The 16,364-nt window shown below is 38.8% G+C and overlaps 1 protein-coding gene across 1 annotated transcript in view; it reads left to right on the top strand.

Moving 5' to 3' along the window:
* The first annotated feature begins 550 nt into the window (after window positions 1–550).
* Window positions 551–16,364, top strand: part of LOC150080750 (uncharacterized) — a 229,425-nt gene continuing 213,611 nt past the window's right edge. Inside the window, exon 1 of the mRNA XM_090381082.1 lies at window positions 551–665. Within this exon, the coding sequence (XP_090237208.1) occupies window positions 657–665 (9 nt within the window). The 5' untranslated portion in view covers window positions 551–656. The remainder of the gene's footprint in view (window positions 666–16,364) is intronic.

Here is a 16,364-nt window from a genome sequence, read left to right as displayed (position 1 = left end):
AGTTGCCATCTTCTTTGGTGCAAATTCCAACAACTTGCACGAAACATAAGTAGAGTAATCAGCCACTTAGGACTGCGCCATTTAGACAATTTTGGACAATTAAAATTACTATACTGAAATTGATAGAACACTTTGGAATGAGTAAAAAAAATTGGCAGAATGCCATATACGTGCATGTATGGAGCTTTTAAAAAAAAAAATTACTTCGTTAATTCGGTGATGCTTAGTCGTATGGCAAGAGAGCTAATTCAGCTTATGCGTATTATTAAGAAAGGTGGAGCAACCATATGTAATCGAACTTTTAGTGAAAGAAAGCTCTCAAGTGGCTGATATTCACCGAAAACTTGCAATGCATTTGGGAATGATCTTGAGAAGGTGGGGAAGGGTAGTGTGATTGGTATAGTACATTCAAGGATAGTCATGCGACAGTGAGCAATATCTCTTATGTTGCACGTCCCCAGTTTTTTGACCAGTGTGATGAAACACAGGCCTAAGAATTTTAGTAACACAGAAGTTTGGCTGCAGCACAGGCGTGTGTTCTCTGGTGGCCATGAATCGGTCCCACAGAATTATATTACAGAGATAGTGGCAATTTGAATCGATGGCATCAGTTTGTACACATCTGAAAGGAGGGTAAGCCAGGACAGCTACCTAATATGAAAGAGGTAAGACGATCAAAATTCCTGGTCAAATTTGTAACCCCCTTGGCAATTTTATACTCAACATATACTCGTATATTGTATTCGTTTTACGAGTATGGGTTGGTTAATAATTAAGATAATAGAATACATAAGAATTAAATGAATCTGCTTGGGGTAAAAAGGGGAAGGGTTCCTTACAATCAGGCTACATCTGTATCCCATTGTGTAACTACAAAAAGTAGTTTATCTGTTGCTAATAGAAAAAGTCATAGTTCTGGAGGGGAGGCACTGGGGGATCTTTCCTTTTTCAAGGGGAAGCGATATAACAATGATGATATATGTGAATGATAGTAATTGAAAATTCAGTTTGAAATAGTTTGAATTTTTAAAATATACATTGCATACACTGAAAGTATTTATTTGAAATCACAACGACAACTTAATATTCCACAACAGCAACCTGTGATACCAGAATTGTTTATTTTCAGTGGGGAAAAATATTTCGAAATATTTAGGAAATTGCAAATTCTCTTATAGTTACCAAAAATGCGTTTATCATCAATAAGTGAATTGAATTATTCAACCGAAAAACGTTTTAGGAGGACAGAACTTTTATTTATTTTATTTTTTTACATTCATTGGTACTAAACACTTCGAATCTTTTAGGAGGTGCAGAATCTTCTTAAACAAGTTCTACTATTCAAGACTGCGCCCACCATAAAGTATCGATATAAGACTGAGAGCTAGATGTGTGTGACAATCGGTCATATTTGAATATTATCGTGATGATTATTATTTTTTTCCCCCACAGCATGCGCAGTTGAATGCGTGTGTGGTACAAGAGCGGGTGGAGACAGTTGGCTACTTCTGTGGAGGCAAACGTAATAGTCCCTGGTGAACGCAGTCGGGTGTAGTCAATATACCCGAATTAATACGAATATCTCGGTGTGAAATGGCGTAAAAAGAACAGGGCTTTGCCAACACAAACTCAATGTGTTCTGAGTACTGAACACTTGAAAGGCGTTGTATCACTGCCGGTCACATCCCCGAGAAGCTTAGCTCTGTCAGCACATTTGTGAACGTTCTCTCCATTAGTCTTTGAGTTTATAAAAAGGTCAGCGTACATTCGGTTCCCTATAGACTTATATTTGAACGTAAGAAGTACACGAAAGAAATAGCCACAAGACTTGAGCCTTTCAATAGCGTTTTGATCTCGTCTTGTCCTTCAGGACGTGACTCGACTTCGTGGTCTGACATGTAATCCAAACGCTTAGCTCTTTTATTGTAACATCGGCTGTATATATAAGACTGCCTCCTCCTCTGCTCGTCTTGTTTCCAAACTTCTACCGAAGTTTGATGGAATCTTTCAAAGAAAAAAAAAAAGTCTGTTCAAGAGTCGCAGTGGGACTTTAAGTTTAGATGTTATAAATGTAGTTGTGACACCGCGTGGGGAATATTCCTCGGAAATAACACCACCCTATAAATCCACGCTTAAAACTTTATTTATGTGACAACGTAATACAAATAGGCGAAAATATATGCGCGCAACTGTTTCTTTAAGTGGTAAAAATGCGTCTCTTGTAGTTTCACCAGCACTGTTTAATGGCGTACAACAACGCTTTAATTAGATATTTTAATTAGCGCAGCACTTAATTCTCACTTCTTTTCTTATTGCATTTGTTTCATCTGTTTTAATAGACGTTCCACGTGTGCTAAGTGCGTTTCTACCGGTGGCGTATTAGCGAGTGCAACATAAGTCACCCATTCGCCCGGATTCCGTTCCTTGAGCAACAGACCCTCCCTGTCTAAATAACGCATTTCTGGTAAACAGGGCTCGAAATTGAAAATTTACGAAACGGGACGCTTGTTGGAATAACAGAACAGAAAGCAGTTAAGAGGTGTATGGTGTACTGGAACAGCATTCCGACGTTCTTTCCAAAGAAGCCAAAGTGTTGGCTTCTTTTAAAATCTAACCTTAATCACACCTACCTTTACTAATACCATTAAATACTACGAAGTCTATCTATTTATTTGTAAAAAGGCTAGGTTACCTAAAATTTGAAATACTATTGTTTTTTTTTTTTTAAACTGTGTTACCCGATAACACTTACGTACTACCAAAAAAAGTTATATATTTTCTTTAATGTTGCCTTGTTATTGATTGCGAATAAAAACAAGTTACCACGTGTTTCTTTGTCATAATCTCTGTTTTCTCATTGCCTGACATTGCTAATTACACAACTAATTTCCGTTTTATTACATGAAACTGAACGTCATGCGTCACAGAATTTGATTAACATTGAATTGTCCAATGATATCATAATGTTATTTTGATTGATATCAGCAAATTGAGCTTCGGGAAGTGAAAGAGGGTCCATTCGTTGCATGTACCAATCAGATCTCGACTATCACTTATTCGTAGTACTATTTAATAGTAGGAATGTGGAGATTATCATATTGTACCGTCATTATACCATAGATGGTAGTAAGCACCAACTATTTGAAGAGGAAGGGATAACCATTACGCTTTAAAAATGATCAAAAGTGGCATACTGGAGGGGGTTTTTTTGTTGTTTTTTTTAAAATTAAGAATTGTTGGCATAATCCATTACAATTCCACTTGATTTCCCAGTACGAAACCGGTTTGTAAACATTCAATTACCGAACTGAAAAACGGGGACTCAAAATTAACCCATCCATCATATATACGCCAAATGCAACAACAAGGGCTATGTTGCTGCTGGCACTTTGCTATTACCGGGAAACTCCATCTCGTACTATTGGCCATCCTCATACCGTTCATGTTTATGATAATGAGATTTGTGGTGGGAAAAGAAAGGTGACGTCTAGAGCAGTAAGTGCGATATGCGGTCATGTAATAGAAACCAGAAGAAGAAGGTAATTAATCTTCGGCTAATTGGTTTTTACCACCCACCCCTTCCCCCCACACACCGCAGTAAGATGTAATTAAAAAAAATATAATAACCAACTCTTTCCGACTGACCTGAATCTTCGGCGTGACACCGTTTCTACTTTTTGTCCCTAAAATACCCGAAAGTACAAGAGAAGATTAAGATGGGTGACAAAATGAATAATCTGCCGTTCTAAATGAGATGCTTAACATCGATTAGGAAATTTAATCTGAGGTAAAAATTAATTATCCGCATATTTTAATTATTGTCATTAGGTGCTGGAGATAATGGACGAAGGAGCGAAGAGTCCTCCACAGTTGATGAGGTGAAATGAATTGCACGAGGCAATTTTCTCCACTAACTATTGCAATGGGGAAGAGAGGACAGGTGGAGACGATCCACACAGATTATACTTTTTTTGAAACGGTTTTGGTATGTTTGGTAGTCAGTAATCATAAGAAACCAGAAGCCAATCCATTTTACATTTGCATTTGTGAGGCAAAAAGCTCATTATCTGTTTTGCCCTTCTCGTGGTCGCCTTATTTTAAAGATTCCGATGAGTGCGACAAATTAGTAAGTAATGTTCAAAGAAAGCGGACTTTTTCTACATCAGTCAAAAAAACAAAAAACAAAACAGAATATGCATACAATTCCTATTTCCACCAGACAACCAACCAATTCCGCTTTCAACTTAGCCAAACTCACTGCCTCTGCCACCATGGGAGGCAACTTATTTCCGCGTTCGACAACCCGCTGCCTAGAGAAATTCTTGAGATTCTGTAATTCTTTGAGATTTTATAGTTGTGCTTGTGCTCCTTGGTTCTAGTCTAACCTACAGCGAAGAACACACCTTCTGCATTCATTTTACTCAACTCCTTTATACACCTCAATCAGATATTCCCCCCTTCCCAGTTGTTCCCCTAGATCTTCCCCAATCAGATTTATTCGTTGAACCGACTCCAGAACTTCAATGTCTTTTTTCAGGTGCAGACTATAATATTCCTAAAGCGGTCTAACCATCCTCTTGTATAAATGGAGAAAGACGTCCTTCTCCCTACTAGCAATGGTTCTACAAGTTATGGGCAGGATACCATGTTCCTTCCTAGCTGCCTGTTTATACTGCATGGAAAATTTCATGCCAGATTGAATCGTAAGGCCTAAGGCGTTTTCGTCTTCAACCATTTTTCTGCTTCTGTCCCCTTAACTTATATGTGACTCCAGGATTTCTGTTCCCCCAATGTATTACCTTATATTTAGAAGTATTAAACTTTAGTTGCCATTTTTCGGGCCACACATGCAACCGATCTCAGTCTTTTTGAGGCGTCATGACCTGGGTCGTGTTCACTATCTTTTCCGCCTTCAAATCATCAGAAAACTTTGACGCTTCCCTTGGATATCCTCGTCATTGTCATTTATAGAAATAGAAGTACGCAGAACACCGATCTCTGAGGGACCCCACTTGTTTCACTGGTCCATTTGGAAGACATTTATGGCAACCCACTGTCTCTTCTCTTTTAGCCAGCCTATGATCATACCATTCATGTCAATTTCTTCCGGTGTGTATAGCAGCCTTCCATGAGGATCGATATTAAAAGCTTTGCTTCTAATTGTTAGAAACAAAGATGGGTGCAGAATTGTTATCTGCATCCAACTTTTTAATGACTACATCATAGTAATTTACCAGATTGAGCAGGTATGACCTACCTTTTTAACGAACTCGTGCTGGGATCTATTTAGGATACAATCCTTGTCGAGATAGTCTCGAATCGTATCCTTAACAAGACTTCATGATCTTCCCTACTACAGAAGTCGAATTCGCTGGCCTATAGATATTCATCTTCTCTTTACCACCTTTTTGTACTGGAGAGACATTAGCCTTTCTCCCATCGAAGGGGTCTTCCCGGAGTCTCCTAATTCTCTCATTAGACTCCAAGATTGCTAGAAACATGAAAAAGATATTAGGAAAGTTTCTGTTTTTATTTAAGAAAAGAATTTTACTTTTCTATAAAGAATATTGGCAGTTTCTATGGTAAAATGATAAGAGATAGCACTCATAGCAAATTTCAAATTTAACTTCATTGAGTTGCATTTAACCCCAAGATCCTGCTTTTCGGGTTTATCGAGTAACATTACTGAACGAGCAAACACAGTCGGTTGTGTTACCAAACAAACTTGAAAAGATCCTATTACCAAAGTCTGCTTAGGCACTTTGAAAATACGACTTGTTAAACTCCTTAAAGCATTCATAATTTCGTGAAGAATTAAATTGCTTGGGCAAAGGCGCTGGTGAGACGTCCCATAAAAATTCACTTTAATATGCGAGAATCTCGAGCAAAGTACTTCAAATTGATCTTCCACAACAATTTATTGGTTTCGACATTGTTCTTTTGGAGTAGTTGGTGTTCGTATTTTGTTACAGAAGATTGGAGGCATTTCTTTAAGGTACTTAACCGATCTCAGGCGAAGTTATCTTTGTTGTTTGTTATTGTACCAAAGCAACAAAGGCCACGAGGCGTAAGTGTATTATGTTTGTAAATTGAGAGCATTCTATGGTCAATTTGACTTTTTCTGGATGAAAAACTGAAGTTTCCGGAAAATGTCGATAATAATAAGGCAATAAAAATGGTCTGATGTCCGAAAACTAAAGGAACTTGTAGCAGATGAAATGTATAAGCTGGTATCAGAAAGAATGACATCCGTTGATCTCCTGGAAGACCCTGGAGCAATGAAAGACGACGGAAATGAAAAGGAACTTCCGAAATATCGCTGAGCGAACAGAAACACGGCGAATTAAAGCGAAATGAAGGGTTCGGAGCGAGGTGTGGAACTAGAAAAATGGCAGAGTTCGTTAGATGGACCAGAAATGTGTGCGCGACATAAATAAGGCGAATCCCAATTCTTCAAAGTTTTGTCAAACGTCCGTAATTACGCGGCGACCGAAATCAATTGGATTTCGGTGTGTTGCGGGTGATCCAATAGCGGGTGAGCACGCTAGAAGACATTTTTTAATCAGCACCAAATCGTGTTAAGGGTTAGATGCGTGTCTGTGCAGGCCGACAAAGAAAGTATGCTCATCACGTATTCTCATTACGTGCAGTCACAGCGAGCGTTCTCAATTGCCACGTTCACAGAATTAATATCGCTAACTTTTTACCGGGGCGACTCGCTGCTAAATCACAGGAACTTTAGCGGTGCATAACGAGTAGCCTAATGCTCGCTTTGTTTGCCGTTCATTGCTACAGGTGTAATGGAATTATCGGTTGTAGCTGCAGGCACGAAGAACACATCCCGTGCATCCAGCCAGTCCATATGGTTGGATACGACCATCATTTCTCTCCCTTGTTGACACACACACACACACACACACAGGACAACATACACGCACGCACGCACGAACACAATACGGTGGATGTAGAAGGCGATGGTATTTGTTCGAAGCAGTGTTCGTTCTTCTCTCTCTCTCTCTCTCTCTCTCTCTCTCTCTTTGTATGTTTGAGAAAAGGAAATGAAGAAGTAAATGAAAAAAGAACTGGAGAGAAAGCTTAATGAGGCAAATAAAAAGGCGAAAGTAAAACAGAACATGAAAAACTGAACGAAAAGCAAAGGGGGAAAAAAAAAAGAGTTGTAAGGCCGGAAATAATAAGACGGGAAAGGGAAGAGGTCAATCGTAACATTCTGTTTTTAAGAGTAGTCCGCTAGAAGTTAATCTCGGATGGTCTCCTGGCACGTACGTTTCTAAAACTATTTTTCTTAATTTTAGTGCAACTTTTTCACACTGAGTGCGCTCAAGTAACGTTGTTTTCGCTTTGTACTTCTAACATTCTGATAAAAAAAAACTTAACAGAGTTTTGGTTCTTGTCTGGAATTGTGCAAAGAAAATCAATTTTCGTGTATTTCTGAGTACGTCTTCTTTCCATCAATAACTATATAGTACTTGATCGCGTCCAACTCCTCCCCACACATTGGATGGAAAAGACCTGTGTTCGAATCCCGTCAATGACGCAAGGAATTTTAATGGGCCTTTTTCAAAATGTGGCTCAGTTAGCCGGTCTCAGCGAGGGTAGAATCTTTTCTCTCCTCAGGAAACTGGGGTTTTTTGTCCAGCAAAACAGTTGACCACAGAACACGCGCCATTTACAAACATATTGTATACGGCGTAAGTTGCCAATGCGCCTAAACCCTACAACCAACCACTTCTTTCCCAAGATAGTCCTGGACACAACCTTGATCTCTTGGTAGGCAGGTGGAAGCTATTGGACCAAGACATGCCGTGAGTGCAGAGTTGTGTGCGATGACAATTGAGCCAAATGCGATCCATTATCATAATGCTGAAAAGAGGTTTTTGTAATATAAATGAGCAAGACTCTTCGAGACGAGGGACAAGTCGCAGAATCCATCATCGTAAGAAAAATGTTGCTCATGCTTGCACAAAGTACAAATATTCATCATATCAGCACCTTGCATTTCGAATCTAATACCTTCCAGTTTAAATTGCGCAGCATTCCTAGGATGAACGAGACACTTCAGCAACCAGGACAGAATTTATAAATTTGTGACCCTAAAGAAAATCTCCGTACAAGGGTCCTTTCCCCACTTCAAAGGAGAAAATGCATAAATAATGAAACATGAAATATTAATTTGATATTTGAAAATACAAAAGCTATTTCTTATTTTCCAAGATGGTGATTGGTTTTGGTAGAATTAAACATTTTGTGCGCAATTATTGAAAAAAGGAAAGTTCATTGCAAGTACATTTAAAAAAAAATATATACATACAAATCCGAATAAATTAATCGATGTTTCATTTACTAGGATATCAGAAAATAATTCGATGGGCAATAGAAATGATACGAAAGACAATATTATATTGTGTAGAAGGCTGGATTTTTGCATAATCAAAAGAAAAAAAAGATGTGTAGTTTTTACTGACAATTATATGGTCCTCGTGAATGGGCTCTTTGGGTTGGAGGCGGATGGCACTTTGTGTCACTGGTTACAATGTCCATGACTCAATTGCTATATTTTAAGAGGGACATAAATACAAAGTCTTCTGTCCTTTGAGGCCAGGGTCGCCAACGAAACGAATACCAGTGACTGAAGTTTGTTTTAACGTTGGAAATGTTCCACAGTCATCGTTGGCGTTGTTCGCAAATTACCATTTGTGCATTAGAAGACTAAACGCTCCGCATTTGCTTAGAAAACGCTGAATTCCCAGACCTTCCAGTATTACAAACATGTTTTGTATTAATCCAATTTGTGATAATGCAAAACGTTGAGCTTTGGCAAGATTCCAGATAGTATGCTACCTTCATTTTGAGGCGCCTCCGTAGCCAGGTGGGAAGGAGCAGCAGTGCGCAGCACACGCTTCTTGATTAGACCGGGGTTCGAGCCCGTCACCACCAAATACGGAGGATTGCGGAAAGGTCAAGGAATGACCACCGCATATCCCGGAGCAATATGGCCTTAGTTGCTAATGCTCCTAAAAAAAAAAAAAATAAAAAAAAAAAACCAACCAACCTTCATTTTGCGAGGTTCTCTTCAGAGTTTCACTAAGCATGTTTAGATTTCAATCTTGCCATTAATAATAAAACTCTGAAGAAATGTGCTTCTCGTAGGGCTGAAGATTACGTTCAATTTTGTTCGAGTACAAATACGGATAGCTCTGTTACTCACTGGTTCATTGAGCTGGATATCAATCGGGCTAGTCTGGATTCTTCAGCAGCAGAACATGGAACCATACTCTGCTGTTGAAAACAACAGGGCTAAAACTCCCTTGTAGAGAACTCTCATTATATTTCCGAAGATTTTCATGCTAGAGCTTTATTTGTATTTCGGGCTTCAGTTCATTTTGAGACAAAATGTTCCGGAAAGGATGGAGGGAGACTGGCAGTGCTATTGTGGACTTGCTTTCCTGCTCAGAGGAAAATGTAGTGGTTACATTGAGAAAGGTTGTGACAATACTGGTGCTTATATTCAGATTTGATTATGTGTAAAGTAAACGATATAAAATAGTTTTGTCTTATAGTACTGTAATTTCTTATAGTATATTTATACGCGTCTGCTGTGGCGAAAGTCCACACTAGAAGTCTGGATCAGGTGATCCAGCCGATAGCCTAAATTCATTTAGCATTGCAGATCTATACCACAAAGGTTCGCAATTACGATTCATTCAATAAATTGGTCCCTGTATGATTAATATGAACTAATTTCATAGATCATAAAGTTTACCTGGTATTAATAAGACAGGGAATTTTAGCCACCAGACTACTTTAATTGTCAAGATGTGATGAATGCAAAAACACCCTGTAGATCAATATTGTTTATTTTATTACGATTTTACAGTTATAGAATAGTTGATTTGTTTTGAACGCGTGGATGCAGTGAACGTAGTCAAGAAATTCATAGATACGTCCTGCTGGATTCTTTTAGATCCATAGAGGAAGAAATTGAACTACCTACAAATATAATTCATTAAATCTGAAGTTCAATGAGAATTATGAAATATTTTCAATCAGAATCACTTGAATAATAATGGTCCAGCAAGTATTTCTTCAAGGTGTAGAAAACAATAAATAAGATACACGCATCTGGTTTAGACAGTACTGAATGGTCCAATAATGATTCACTTCCGATTTTGAATTGCTTATCCCAAAATTTAGCTTAAAAATTACATTCGTTGAAAACTGGAACACCAATTGATGTTCTTAAGAGACATCGGCAACCCTAGGTACGCTTGCCAGCAGATTACATGCTGAAGATTTTCGTGGTCCATCGATGGTAATGATACTTATTCGAATTATTTCTGTGTTCATCCACCTGACCAAGTGATACAATGAGAAAGGTTACCAACCCTTAAATCTTTCATGCAACCCAAATTCTAAGAATGTTGGCAAATAACTGCGCTAAACACGTTTAGACACGTTCCAAACTCTATTCTCGCTTCACTCCTTTACATTTAATTGACTCGCAGTTTCTTGTTTCTTCTTATGGTAAGCGTGCGACAGGGTTACAGTGTCGCATCTTTTGCCGCCATCATACACTGTCTTTACGACATACTTCAATGGATTTTTATCTCGGTCGTGCAATTAATCTCAGAAGTAGCGGAGTTTATAGATTGCAACGAATGCCATCTAGGTGGCGTGATGGTAACAGCGAGTGAATAGACTAATTAAGGCTTTGTTTAACTGGCAGACTCCGGCAGAATATTTTTTCGTTCTTTTGAAACTCTTTTAAGTATTAATTACTCGCCGTGAAGAAGAGGATGGCAATGACGTCATGGTTCGGCACCGAGTAATTACAGATGCTAACACGATCGCGCTAAAAATTAACACGATATTGTTAAGAGCCAATGAGAACGAAGTTTGAGTAGCGCATTAGGTGGTGGTGGTATTAATAGCATTATGATCGCGGAACAGCGATATAACCCGCAAAATCCGCTTGCGCCAAATGACGCAATTCCGAGTCGGCCCATGGCGCCGAAGATTGTAAATAACTGGCATATTTGGATTTTCAGCACGTCCAACAGACAAATTTCTCTAAAAGACTCCCTCTTTCATCTACTAGTCGATAGCTGAGTAGCTATTCCAAGAAAGAAAAGAAGGCGCCAAGTTGTTATAGCATTTCTGGAATTATTTGGCTTTGCACCTCTTTTCGGATGAGCATCGGTTCCATTATGTGTTAGCTGACTACACAACAGCTGTACACTTAATAACGATGCCATCAATATTGGATACAGCCACGTAAGAATGGCACCCTGTCTAGCAGGCTGGATGCTACGTGGTTGGATGGCATACATCACACACACGCGCACAATTCTATTTTTAGTTCGACGATACTTTCATTTTTTTGTATGTCAAGCGCATTTGTTGTAGCATCTTTTTTTATTTGTCTTTACTTGGGCTCTCTGTCTCTGGGATCCAATGAGACAACGAATCGTATAAAGCGGCATCCTGGCATTTGTCACCATTGGGTCGTGTACTTCACCATCTCCAGCACAGTTTCGCGTAAATTTTGTCACGTGATCACAGTCGTTCGAGTAGGTGATCCACGACATTTGCTCTTGTGTACCACGTGACAACCAACCAGATATGGGCTTGTCTGAAGCTTTGTGAGCACCGAAACTTTATTTTCTGGAAGGGGGGGCGACCTAATTAATTGCCGCTCTTCCCTACTCTACCAACTCTCGCATGCCTGAAGCGAGCGACGTTCTTTTATTTGTTTCGTCATTTAAGACGCCGGAGGTCGTTTATCAAGCGCAGCACCAAGTGAGGGAAGCTCCACAGTGCGAGAATGAAAGCTGACAGTTAACAGTACGAAACAAATCACTTCTGTAAAGTTACTTCGCACGAGCTTTTCCTAATGGAACGTCGTAAAATGAAGGTTAAGGTCTTGATTTAGGGATCTTGGACACCCTTTAACACGAGCAGAAAATGGTTCAAAGGATACGTTTCAGTTTGTGAAGCGCAGAGAATCGGTCTTCTGGTTTTTCTTTTTGCTCACCTTGATTGCAATAATAAAGGCGGCAGACTTTTTTTTGATTCCTTTATGGATTCCTTTGGGAGGCTTGCTTGTTTAAAATAGAAGAATATACACTAAGTATAATGATTGTTCATTTTCAACCGAAAAGTTTAACTCGAGGAAAAAAAATTATTTATTAAGTCAAAAGTACAGTATCAAGAAGAGTATCTCAGAGAGTAGGAAGTTGCAGGAGACATCACACACACACAAGCATTGATGAGGACATCTTTAACTTTGAACTCATCCGTCAACCATCCAGCCTGCCCGGATAGTTCTGTGAAACTCTTTCTTGTCCAAAGCCATATCCAGATCGTACTCGTTCATAAGTGCCATAGTTCTATTAAAGGAGTTCTTGGATATCTCTAGCCTAGAGTTACCGATGTGGATTGTAGTCGTCTGCCCAGTAGCCACTGCTGGAGCGTGAAGATCAATATGGCATAGAAAATCCGGCAGGTAGGTTGAACCTGTGAAGATATGGTACAACTGTTTTAGACCGAGAACGGTTCGCAGAGTTTCCAAATATTGAAGCTTGAAGTAGAAACAGAGATTTGGGTAGAAAATTCGGTGGTAGAACATGGGATTACGTTTGGAAAGACAGCGGGTGAATTTCATTTGCTGAGATTCTATGGTGAACAGGGAATGGAGGCTTGTTCGTAATAAACACTCAGGCAGCTAAACTGTATTGTGTCCATAAATTGTGTGGTTTTTAGTGTTTGTAGTTTCTTTTATAGTTTTGTGTTGCTGGATAAAAAGTCCGAATTTTTTGTATGTGGGGGAGGACGGAGTAGATACACTCTGCAAAATGGTTAATCAGTCATGAAGTCAGGGGGTTAACTGCGCAAAATAAGAAGAGGGAGTCTTACGATCATTGAGTTAACTGGGTAAAATTTATAATCCTCTTAAATCTCGGTCACGAGGTATACCAGGCGAATTTTGACGGAAAATAATTATTTTTGTTAAATTTTTGTGTTTAGTTGTAGAATCGCTTATTATAATCACTTATTCTAACATTTATTCCATCCAAATTTTATAGAGAGAGAAAGAGAAGGAAAAGAGAGAAACAGTATAACCATTTTATTATAATTTTTTGAAAGTCCATAGATACTGTTGGATCTAATAGGCATGACAAAACGTTAAAATAAGGAAAAATATCGAAAAAAATCCACAGCAATCACAACTATAAATCGAATCTTTCTCGTAATTTGAGGTTAAATCTTGCAGGAAAACTCTCGCAGGTTTTTGTGGTTATGTCATTTGGTGACCAGGATGCCTTCATCTCAAGAAAAAAATTATTTTCTTGGTGTACAGGTTTCATCGAAACAGTCACACAATCGACACGGAATTCTTCCATAAAAACAGTCTGGCCTTTCATTGGATTTCAATAAACGACATTTTAACTGGATACTACATCCGTTTACCCGTTTCTGAGCTGAAAACGCATTCGTTGCTCAAATCTACGGCTTGAATTTTACTGAACCAAGACCAATCCAAAAGAAACCGATAACCTTCGATGTTTCTAAAGGACATACTTCTTTAAGTCCCGAATATGAAGTGATACTTTTCGTTTAATGCTGTTCCATACAGAATGAACAACAATATTTGGTCATCAAGAAACAATTTAGTGATGTTGTGACCATGATTACGGTCCCAAACCTCAATCCAAATTAGGATTTGTACCCGGATTTGTCGTTATTTTGGCCTTACAAGTTCTAATACGACAATGAACATTATCCTTGGTCGTGTATGCAAATGAAGACCCAATTGTTTTTATAACTATTAAATTTCCACCACGCAGACTTTTGTTTTCATTTCAAAAACCCACAAGTTTTGTTGTTATTTGCAAAAAATAATACAACTTTAGAATTTAAAAAGTTTCTCCTAAAGAAATCTCAGGGAAAGTTAAAAACCAAAGCAATTTGCAATTGAGGATAACTACTGGCCCACAAAATGTAGTTATTGGATAAGCGAAAGCAAAGATAATTCAGAGTTGACCCTTACATTTCAGGTAAAATTTTTGTTGGAGGATTACATATCAACCGTTTTGCAGAGTTAGCGTACATCCCGTTGGAGGGGTGGAGAGAATTATGCAGAGCTACTCGACAGACTAATACAGAGACCCATAAAGTTCTACTCATCTCAAAATAACATAAATTATGACATGAACTCTATCTACAAAGTCCAAAGCTCTTTTCAAATCTGCTAATAATAAAATGGCTAAATATGATGAAACAGTTTGTGGCAAATATAAGATTGCCCGCTGCTGCAACTGATATTTTACGTTGTATATTGGTAACCTATAGAGCTGCAATCTCTTTTAAGAAAGTGGGGTTTTATTGCGCAACCATATCAACAAAAATCGTTCATGAGGGTAAACGCTTTACACGGGAAGTGGACTTTACAGCATAATTTGGTTTTCCTTCGTCAAGTTTCACTTTAGTGTCCAGAACAGCGTAGTTCATCTCTCTCTCTTTCTTCGGGCGTCGTTGTGTTGTAAACACAGAGGTCATCCGTCTGCTACCACTGAAAAGGCTTCTGGGTATCGAGCGCCATTGGTCCTTACGGGGCACTGATTCCGAAATAAATAAATACGCCACGACAGGTCAATCAATCCGCGAGTTGACGTTTACTGCCACTCTCGTTATGTCTTCCCCTATTTAACTGGGAAGAATATTTTTATTTGAGCGAAACTTTTCGAATATAAAATTCCCACTCCCGTCTAACCTTTCACCCTCGTCCTTTCCATTTCTACCTTTAAACTCACCGGGAGTTATTTATAACCTTTTCTCCACAGCGAAGCGTCTGCTGGTCACGTTACGCGGTACTCTATCGTGATCTCAGAATGGGAAACTTAGCCGCCTCCATCGGTTGATGAACGGGTTAGTGCGCACTGTCCTCAGCCACTTCGCCCAGAGAAAGGTCTTATTCATCACGGACCGCTGTTACGACTGCATCGATCGGACATGAATGACTGCGTAATTCCAGGCATGTCTTCAGATAAGATATTAAGAGTCACTGGCAGTCGGAGTACAACACTGCACTTCTCGACTGTTTCCTTTCTTTCCACCAATATCACCCTCGCCCACTGGCGTTGTGCTCTTGGATTTCCAAGATTAAGATTCGCGAAGAACAAAAATAATTTCCTCCCGTGCCCGAAATTGCTCTTCTACGAAGTCTGCTTAAAAAAGATTTTGTTCATGTGTGTGTGAGAGAGAGAGAGAGAGAGATTCACAATTCCAATATATTCCCTTCTTTCCGCTTCCATCTTCACTTATATCACTTTCAATTTTTTTGGAAAATTAAATGCACTAGGCATAATCCTTATGGGTTTTGAAAATTAACTATATAATATCGGTGTAAATTCACCATAGTTAACCCATATATTTGAGCTACGATTGTAGCGTCGAAGGCATCGTTTTAATTGTATCTCATAATGTGGTTGCCTTCACAACAAGATAGCTACTATTGAATTACTTCAAATAAATAACGCTTCTCTAGTAGAGAAGACTACTGTTATTTATTTTCAGCGTACCACCACCCAGACGATCGTTTCGAAGCTTTTTGGCTTCGTCATCAGTGGGCGGGTAGGTAATACAATATGCCATCTCAGTTGCGAAGTTTTATCCACATTATTTACACCGATATTATATAGTTAATTTTCAAAACCCATAAGGATTATGCCTAGTGCATTTAATTTTCCAAATACATTACCACCACACCCTTCTGGCATCTCTCATAATGTGGATAAAACTTCGCAACTGAGATGGCATATTGTATTACCTACCCGCCCACTGATGACGAAGCCAAAAAGCTTCGAAACGATCGTCTGGGTGGTGGTACGCTGAAAATAAATAACAGTAGTCTTCTCTACTAGAGAAGCGTTATTTATTTGAAGTAATTCAATAGTAGCTATCTTGTTGTGAAGGCAACCACATTATGAGATACAATTAAAACGATGCCTTCGACGCTACAATCGTAGCTCAAATATATGGGTTAACTATGGTGAATTTACACCGATATTATATAGTTAATTTTCAAAACCCATAAGGATTATGCCTAGTGCATTTAATTTTCCAAATACATTACCACCACACCCTTCTGGCATCTCTCATAATGTGGATAAAACTTCGCAACTGAGATGGCATATTGTATTACCTACCCGCCCACTGATGACGAAGCCAAAAAGCTTCGAAACGATCGTCTGGGTGGTGGTACGCTGAAAATAAATAACAGTAGTCTTCTCTACTAGAGAAGCGTTATTTATTTGAAGTAATTCAATAGTAGCTATCTTGTTGTG

The sequence above is a fragment of the Mastigoproctus giganteus genome, chromosome 9 (genome assembly GCF_048544385.1).
Source record: "Mastigoproctus giganteus isolate SK-2022 chromosome 9, ASM4854438v1, whole genome shotgun sequence".
NCBI classification, from domain to species: domain Eukaryota; kingdom Metazoa; phylum Arthropoda; class Arachnida; order Uropygi; family Thelyphonidae; genus Mastigoproctus; species Mastigoproctus giganteus.
Note: the sequence above shows the minus strand (reverse complement) of the source record. Positions and strands in the feature narration are given on the sequence as shown.